Source organism: Theobroma cacao, chromosome 3 (assembly GCF_000208745.1).
Source record: "Theobroma cacao cultivar B97-61/B2 chromosome 3, Criollo_cocoa_genome_V2, whole genome shotgun sequence".
NCBI lineage: Eukaryota > Viridiplantae > Streptophyta > Magnoliopsida > Malvales > Malvaceae > Theobroma > Theobroma cacao.
In genome coordinates this window covers 30,055,692-30,065,153 of record NC_030852.1, presented here as the reverse complement: position 1 = coordinate 30,065,153, position 9,462 = coordinate 30,055,692, and the positions used below count along the sequence as shown (strand labels likewise).

Here is a 9,462-nt window from a genome sequence, read left to right as displayed (position 1 = left end):
TGCAACTTTTACTTTTGTTGGTAAATTGGTTCATTTATTTAGTACTAATATAAATAATGAATTCAATAACTTGAAAAGATCTATTTTAAAAATAATTTAAATACGAGATATTAAATTTTTAATTTTAAAATTTGTACTATTTTACCTTATTTAATGTCACAATTTTTATTCTTTTATTTTTAATTAACATTTATTACTATTATTCTTGAAAAACAAAAGTAATTATTATTATTATTATTATTATTATTATTTATGTTTATTATATCTTGTTTTTGATGGAGAGAGAAAGAGAACTTAGTTAAGATGGGAGGTAAGGGCTGTACAACCTTCTTTGTCTTCTTCTACGCAAGATCATTTCTGACAACTGAGACAAAGACTTGATAGATTGACTGCAAGTAATAGGTATCAAAATTAAGACTTTGAATTTTTCCTTCCTCCTTTCAATTTATTTGATTTTTCATAATAATGAATCCGTCTTCGGCAAGTGTCATCATGATGAGCAGGAAAATGTAGATCTAACTGTTGATGTGGAAAATAAATAGCCTGCCGCGAAGTGCTCAACACTACTTTACAGATTTTCGGAAACCATGGACAAGGTCGAAAATGGGCTCAGAATCCTGGAACTGCTGCTCCCTTGCTAATAATAAGATTGCCTCGTGTTAGCATTAAATAGAGGTTAGTATGGTCCAGGGCTCTAGGGTGAGAGTCCCATGATGAGGGACATGTGAAGATCACCAACTCGTATGACCAACTTTTTCCATTCAAAACTAATCTGATGAGATCACAACCTAATAGGTAGCCTAACATAAGAAGAGAAAATATTGAACTCAGGATTTGTATTAAAACATTCTTATCCTTATCAATAAAGCTAATCTGGATGGTTATATATCCCTTTAATCTGGAGGGGATATACAACTCATTTTCCTGGTAAAAGAATAAGTTTATTTTAGCTCAGTATATGCTTGATAGACCTTCATTGCATAATGCTCATGGTTACCAATTTATTTAGTATAATTCATCTGCTTATATATATTGCCAAAAAGAAAAATAAGGAGAAACGAGGGCTAAAGTGTGGAGACTGTAATTATTTGGAAAAGATGTCCGAATGAAGCAAAATGTTGGATGACTTACCGTCACTATTTTTAGTCCAAATAGCACGGCCCAAAGTTTAATCAACTTATTTTCTTGGTTTTAGCAAAGTTTTTTCTACGTGACCATTGAATACGTTACCACTATCTGGCTTAATCACAATCACATCGATTGATAAAAGTAATTAAATCATTCAATTCAGCCATAAGATTAATTTTCATTATAATTAATGATTGAAAAATTCGAGACTTGATTTTCTTTGTAAAATGCATATTTTGAAAGTAAATAGTCATAATAATTTCTAGAAAAATATGTATAAATTCCACTCCTATGCCTAGTTATCTAACCTATTGTTATGATGTAAAAATACTCAATTACAAGATACTTATTGACATCTCTAAATTTGACAGAATATTAAAATTAGATTATTTATGATTTTTTTGTGTAATTAAGATTTAATTAATTTTATTCACAACTTTTAATGAAAATTATCAGTAAATTTGCTGAATTTTAACTAGTATAACTCATTTAGGCTAGATGTTACTATCTTGCTGTTATGTAATAAAGTTGAGATGTTATTTACCATTTATTAAAAGATATTATTTACCATTTTATTCTAAAAATACCTGTTGTTTATCATTTCAATTAAAAATTTGACTATAACAATATTATTTGGTGGTTTTTGTTGTTTTCATGAAAGGTAATTTATTGGTATTTAGAAGTGATAAAAATCTTGGCAAAACTCACAATCGAATTCAAAAAGATGTTAATTACAAATAATAATAATAATAATAAAGAACAAATTAGCAACAAGTAACAAGTTCACGTTACAATACTCAAAGCACAGCGTACAAGCACCTCGAAGCGGCGCTTCTTCTTCTGGTTTAAGTACATCGTTACGGTGATACGCAGGGAAGGAGGAGATAGACTGCCTGTCACTCTGTACCTTCGGATCTCAAATGCAATTCACTTTTGATGCAAAACCCAGCAAAACCACCAATTCCTCGAACAAGGTATTTTCCTTAAAGCCATAGTTTGTGTACGAACCTGCTAATTGTTTTCTTCACCGTTTTTGTCAATCTTTGGAAATATAATGGAATTCCAATGGATGAACATATTTTTATCTGTTTTGGAATGTTTTGGGGAATAATTTCTGACGGGTTTTGTTTAATTTTGCATCATTTTAGTCGTTGTATGTGTTAGAAACTTCGGGACTGGTTTTTGGGGTTTGTTTGTTCTACTTCCTGCGTTCATTATATTGAACTTGCATAGTAATTTTTGAGGTTTCAAAGTGTTACTCTGTTTTACATTTGGTGCGTTCATAGGGTATGTAGAACTTGCTTCGTATTTGTCTGATATACAATCTGTTCATTATTTTGGAGGTTTAAGATTCCCGCGTAGGTGGGATATGCCTTTTCATTAGGTATTAGTATATGGAACTAAATTTAAGCTTCAAAGTGCCTTACTGTGCACCGGGGATGATTCTATTGTTTCATTGAATAATGCTTATAATATTAGATATTAATTTCTTCACTGTTGAGTCCATCAGAGATTGTGGAGGTGAATAGGCAATGGCAGCGGCAGAAGCAAGGGCTGCCCGGGAGCATACAGCTAACCCTTGGTTTGTCGAAGAGGATGCTTGAAGGGCTTCAGAGTTTTCTGGCTGCCCATCCTCATCTTCATCAAGATTGGATGCTTATGGAACAATAGTCTTGCTGCAAGTGGACCAGGTCAGGCTACCCCTCTTAGCATGCCTGATAACCAAAATCTGGCCCCACTTCCTGACTCTCAGTGGTAGTTGCAACTGCGACACCACATTGGGAACCCAAAAGAATTTATGTGTGCACAACTAAATGTCCTGCAGATTGAGCTTGAAGTTTCGCATGCTGGTTTTCTTAATGAAAGTCCCCAAATTAGCAAGGATCATTGTTCTGATGAAAGTTCTCATTGTATAAGAGATGGTGTTCGCGAGGTTCCACAGAAGGTCTATGCTGAATGTGTGGAAAGTGATCAGGCTGTTAAAAAGGAAGAATCCAATGCAGTACTCAATAGCAATGCACAAAAAGCACCTAATAAGCATATGGAGGATTCCTGGTATCTGGATGATCATCTAATGGGCTTAGAACAGAATAGCTTAATCTAAAAACAGCCCAAGACACCTTTTTCTGATTTTGAATCTCAGTTAGTGCAAGCTGAGAAGACTGAGCCATCGTGGCACATAATTGACAAAGATGAATTGGCTTCCATGGTTACTCAAAAATCAGTTGAGCACGTTGAAAATTGTGATCTTCCACAACCACTAACCAAGGATTTCAGGAAGGGGCAACTTCCTTCTCTAGAGTTGCCCGGCTATTGTGAAACTGTGCCCTCATCTTTAGATTGGCCAATTCAGGAAGTCTTCTCTGATCTTAGCAACGATCATTGGGGAAGGTCCGCCTCAGTTAAGTGTAGATGAAAACCAGCGCATGTTGGGTGATATGCAACACTCGTTGCCAAATTCAGAGAGTTTATTAAGGTATGGTTCTATATGTTTTCTTTAGAGGGCTTTTGTAGTTTTATCATCATCACTGATTCAGTATTTCTGAAATAGTTCCTATAAGGAGTCTATATATATTTCATGAAACTTTACATTTTCTTTCACTGTATGGTATCAACACACTAGGCAATTTGTGCTGAGGTGCCCCTGTAGCGCTTGAGTAGGTGTCATGATAATTTGAGTGGGCAAGAGCCTATGCTAAGTTCTTTAATTATATAAAAAAATTTTATTTTTTATTATATTTAATTAAGTTCATGTATTTTTATTGATTGAACTTAATAAAAAAAATAAAAGTTTATTTGAATTTCCTTTCTTGAGTTGTTTAAGAATTATTTTAGGTGCTATGTTTTTATAAACGTATTCGGAAGCTTTTTATTTATTAAAGAGTAACCAAATAAGTAATATTAGACTAATAAATTAAGCTAATAATTAGTACCTGTATGGCTGTATCGTTTTAATCAAACATAACGAATTTTTGACTGGTTAAGGAGATGGTTGGGCTACCTCAATTTTCCCATGTGCTTATCTCAACTTATTATGACTTTGACCCAGCACGCGCCCACCGACTATCCTACGTGGCAAACAGCAGTTGTGATCCACCACGTGTTCCAATCCAACCGCTCAAACCCATACAAGTATGCATCGTCGTTTCTCGTCTTCCCGTTCTCTTCTTGTCTATTTTGGAACAGTGAAATCTGAACAAGTCCCAGATATATTGAAAACAAAAGGGCCAAAAATTATATCCTCTCCATTTTCTCTCCGCGGAACATAAATTCTCAACCCACTCCACGAACACGATGCCGTATTGTGAGGTGGGAAAAACGCAGAGCAGTGTCGATGCAGCTCTAAACAATGGGATCCAGATTTTTTATCGAACTTACGGTCACGGCCCTACCAAAGTCCTCCTCATCATTGGTTGCTATATAATTTTTCCATTCAATTTTTTTTTCGTTTTATATTTTGATTATATTTTTTTGAGTCGCTGATATTTGGCGGATGATTGGTCAGGATTGGCGGGGACACACGACTCATGGGGCCCACAAATCAAGGGGCTGACCGGAACTGATAGGCCCAACGGCGATGAAACGATGGCGGTTGATCAGGAACCCGGCGAGGGTCACAATGAGGTCGGTGGGATCGAGGTTTGTGCCTTTGATAATCGTGGCATGGGTCGGAGCTCCGTCCCCACCAAAAAATCCGACTACACGTCAGTCTTTCTGTTCCTTTTAACTTTTTCTGTTTTGACTCTCAAAATCCCTCCTTTGCTGTTTTTTCGTTAATTAATGCAATTTAATAGTAGTAGTGTAGTACTTTTTTTTTGCCTGTTTTTGTGGGTAAACTGTAGTTGTTGTTTGTTGAAGTTTACAATGAAATTTATTGTTAATTTTAGTAAAAGCTAGATTAAAGTATGGGATTTTATAATTTGCTACACTGGAAGTGACTTGAAAGGTACTAATTCGAGCTACGATCCTTTTAGCTATGGTTTGATCCTGGAAAAGTGATTTTTTTTTAAAAAAATTTTTTGGTTGTTGAGTGCAGGACAAGAATTATGGCAAAAGATGCAATTGCCTTATTGGATCATCTGGGCTGGAAGAAAGCCCATGTTTTTGGGCATTCAATGGGTGAGTGAGAGTGAATCCACTGGACTTTTCATTGCAAGAATGCATTAAGGCCAGGAGAATTCACTAACCTTCTTCTTGATATTGATTCTTTGTATTAACTACAATTGTTCTTTATTTAAGAAAAATTTGTAATCTTCTTCTAATAATAACCTGGCTTGAATTTCTTATATGAAAACAGGAGCTATGATTGCTTGTAAGATGGCGGCCATGGTGCCTGATAGAATTCTTTCTTTGGCATTACTCAATGTAACGGGTGGAGGTTTTGAATGTTTTCCAAAGGTATTTTTAGTGTTTAAGAGCTGCGGGCTTGTCTTCAATTTCTTTTTAAATTGTAGAACACTGATGCTAGTCCCATCAGACAAATACTTGGCAATTGACTTCTTTTTCTTCTTGTCTTCATTTTATCATAAACTTGATCAAATGTGTTTGTACGTGTATCCATTATCAGCATAGTTAGTAAACTGTAATGAAAACTGTAGAGATTATGACACATTTTGGAATCATTTGCAAAAGTGTAGAATACAGAGAGGCTCACTTTCAGTTTTGGAAAGCCAAAAAAAAAATTGTTTGTAGTTGAAGGTGATTATAATCTGCTAAGCACTTTCTCTCCCTCTCCAGTAGAGGGATAAATCAGTCTGATTTAAGAAGACTCCTTGATCTGTCAGGTTTCACCAGATATCACTTCTCACTGTTATATCTTTGTTGCTGTGAAAGAAGCCTAACAGCGACACAAAAGTTAATTCCTGTCCATCGGCCAACCTTTTGACTTAGTTCTATCTGTAATGAGCTGCAGTTTGACCGCAAAACGCTGTCCATTGCAATTCGTTTTATAAAGGCAAAGACTCCTGAACAAAGAGCAGCGGTTGACTTAGACACGCACTACTCAAAGGTAATGGTTTTTTATGTTAATGGGGTTATTTATTAACAATTTCATTTTCATGTAAATCTGAGGACTAGGATGATTCTACTGGGTAATGACAGTGAGGCTTTGTTTAGCATATGTATAATACCTCTCAGAAATAGTGATCTGCTATTCCAATTTAAGACTTTCTGAGTCAAACAAGGTCAAATTTAAAATTCAGTTGAGGAATTATCAAGAATAAATGTTAGTTCTTTTTCTGAAAACAAATGAGTTAATGTAACTTTTCTTTTAATACACAACGGCAACTCATATAGTCTCATTTTACATCTGATTGCAGGAGTATCTTGAAGAATATGTCGGATCTAACACTAGAAGAGCAATTTTGTATCAAGTAAGAAATGCTGAAGTCGAAAGTTGATACTGGCCATTGAGTGACAATCATTTTAATCAATTAGACCTGATAAATTTTACTCCTTGTTCATTGGAAACTAGTAATCTTTGTTTGAGTGGATGGTCTGACTTTCTTGCGATGAATACATGATACTACAGTATACCAATTAGATATACAATGAATTAGAGTGAAGCAATTTTTTTTTTTTTTTTGCTTATTCTGTATGCTGCAACTAGCTGTCCCAGCTGAGTTTGATTGAATACTTAATGGAATATACTCTACTTCATCCAAAATATTAAAGTTGCAGGAATTTTTTTTATTGGATATGCTCTATACCCCTCAATGATACGATACCAAACTGATTATCTTTTAGAAGTAACCCAGTAGGCTGGCTTTTTAATATCATGCCCCCGCGTGAAATCATTGTCAAATATTTACATAGTTGGCTATCTGTTTAGATCATTGCTTGACAGGGGCACTGATGTGAGGTTTTTCCAGCTTCTAGGAAGACAATTCTATTAACTTGTTTGCAACAATAATATTGTTATATAAACCCTAGATCAACTTTGTGAGGTGCTAACATCAAGATGCTTGCTTGTTCTTGGCAGGAATATGTAAAAGGCATAACAGCAACTGGCATGCAATCTAACTGTGGTTTTGATGGTCAAATCAATGCATGCTGGACACATAAAATGACACGATCAGAAATTGAATTAATCCATTCATGTGAATTTCTTGTATCAGTCATTCATGGCAGGTACTAAATCTTCATAACCCTGAAAATAGTTAATTATACTTATATATTTGAACTCTCTTAGGATATATCGGTCTATTTATTAACTGAATATAATAATTTCTGATGAGTTGAGTTTTAAAATTTCAGTTACGCTTAACATATGACAAGAATGATTTTTTCTTTTTTCCCACTGGATTAGTTTGTGGTGAGAGAAAGAAACTAGAGCCATCATCTCGATAACCTTAAAATCCTCTAAACACATAGCACATTATTTGTGGTGTATTTTAGTTCATATTTACTGCTCCTTGTTCATATAGAAATCAAGTGTGGGAAATCCTCTTAAAATTTGAATCTCAATGTGCTTTAAAGAGTGTCTGAAGGTTGGTCGGCAATGAATGCTAGTGCAACATTAAAGATAAAAGTGGACAGATGAACTAATAGGAGAATTTTGAAATAAAGTGAACTTTATGAAAGCTCTCTCTTAACAGTTCCAAGTTGAATTTTGAAATAAGATTCAAGATGTAAGCTGATTTAGTATTTGTTGTATACTTGTATTAAAATATCTAGTTGCTAGTAGCTGTAGTTTGATAGTGACTATGATATGTTTTGTGTGGTACACATACCGCAATATAGTGTCATCTTTGTATCAGCATAATTATCTCTTGAGAAATGTATGATAGTGAACTAAGTTAACATTCTCAATGTGTAGGCAAGATGTCATTGCTCAAATAAGCCATGCGAGGAGGCTTGCAGAGAAGCTACAACCCGTTGCTAGAATGGTAGAGCTTCATGGGGGGCATCTAGTAAGTCATGAGAGGACAGAAGAGGTAATTCTCTCCATCTAAGTGAAGCCAGCCACTTGATTTCAGGCATCATGAATGTTCACCTTGAGAATCTTTCTATGGTGGAAAGCACTAAAAAGCCACTTTCAAAAGAAGTTGAAAATATTTTTAACACTGAATTTGAGTGGGAAAGAGTAACAAAAGGTTCATGTTGAGCTTGTAGAATTGTGTACAGAAAGTAATATTCTGGCATGTGCAAATGACTTACTTGATGGATGAGAGTAGAATATTAACTTGACAAAATTGACCGTGTTCCATCATTACTAAAAATATATCTCAATGATTAATGAGAATTTTTAACGGTTTTATTTTATGGTATTTGCCTGTGGAAAGAACCTTTATAGACTGAATTACTCTTAAATTTTCAGGTTAATAAAGCTCTTCTGGACTTGATAAATGCATCAGAAATGAAGATGAGCCCTCATGATTGGAACAACTTCCCCAAGAAAACTTCCGGTATGCATTCTTCTGAAAAATCAAGATATTTTCTCCTGCATTATCAGATCGGTATAATGACCTGCATGCAGTAAATAATTAGTATTGCTCTCTCTATCTATTAACTACATGCTTGGATATAAGAATGGCTCTGGGTATTTACTAAGATGACAATGACAGAAATCTTGTGGGGGTAATTACAGATAAAATAGATTATCCTATCTGATCTGACAAATAAACCTTGTTTTTAATGTCTAATGTTTGCTCTCTTTATCTGGTAACAGAAGCTTCAAGCGGAACATTTATGGAGGGAGCAACCAACATAATCTTAGGAAAGATCCACTTTTACCTATTATATATATTCAGTCTATTTATGATAGCAATAAAGCATGGAAGAAGTGCTCTGCAAAGGCTAAAACCAGCTAGAGTTGGAGCCTCACTAACATAATCTCCTTTTGAACGGTAAATTCTGAGTTTATCTTTCCTTCTGTTCAAAAGCAGGTTTATTGTTAGACAAAACGGGGACTCAATTGCTCGTATCTTGTTTTTGCAGGTTTCATAAATTTGTCACCATTATGGCACGACCACCTTTGATTAGGCTGTTGGCTTATTTGTATATTATTGTTCAAACCTTGAACGATAAAACCTCGAAAATGAAGAGATCAATATAGCCGAACTTGAGGCAGATCACACCGTGGAAGAGAATGCTAGGTTGGTGGAGGATGCTCTTCCCTGCCCTCCCCGTGATACTATATATATACTAGCGAAAGATAAAGCTAGAAGTTACTTTTGTGCCAAGCAGCAAAAGTATATAAATATGACCATAAAAGGAAAAAAATTTGTTTCCAATAGCAATTGACGTTGTATTTGAACAAAAAGAAAATTAATGAGTGTCTCTTGCAGGCAAGTATGCATGCTTCCATTGATAAATTTATCTGTTTCTCTTGAA

At 34.8% G+C, this 9,462-nt stretch overlaps 1 protein-coding gene across 1 annotated transcript; it reads left to right on the top strand.

Moving 5' to 3' along the window:
* Positions 4,269-9,462, top strand: LOC18605789 (putative aminoacrylate hydrolase RutD). Its single transcript, XM_018118324.1, has 11 exons — positions 4,269-4,540; positions 4,634-4,832; positions 5,165-5,247; positions 5,426-5,526; positions 6,041-6,136; positions 6,447-6,500; positions 7,109-7,257; positions 7,946-8,063; positions 8,447-8,534; positions 8,798-8,975; positions 9,067-9,462. Exons 1-10 carry the CDS (start codon positions 4,423-4,425, stop codon positions 8,959-8,961), a joined length of 1,170 nt encoding a protein of 389 aa, XP_017973813.1. The 5' UTR covers positions 4,269-4,422; the 3' UTR covers positions 8,962-8,975; positions 9,067-9,462.

What these genes read in the sequence shown, in the direction of transcription:
- LOC18605789 (XM_018118324.1), top strand. Translation starts at nt 4,423, where the DNA reads ATGCCGTATTGTGAGGTGGGAAAAACGCAGAGCAGTGTCGATGCAGCT. An exon ending in GTTTTGAATGTTTTCCAAAG is followed by an intron (nt 5,527 to 6,040) that starts GTATTTTTAGTG and finishes AATGAGCTGCAG; the next exon opens with TTTGACCGCAAAACGCTGTC. An exon ending in GTATCAGTCATTCATGGCAG is followed by an intron (nt 7,258 to 7,945) that starts GTACTAAATCTT and finishes CTCAATGTGTAG; the next exon opens with GCAAGATGTCATTGCTCAAA.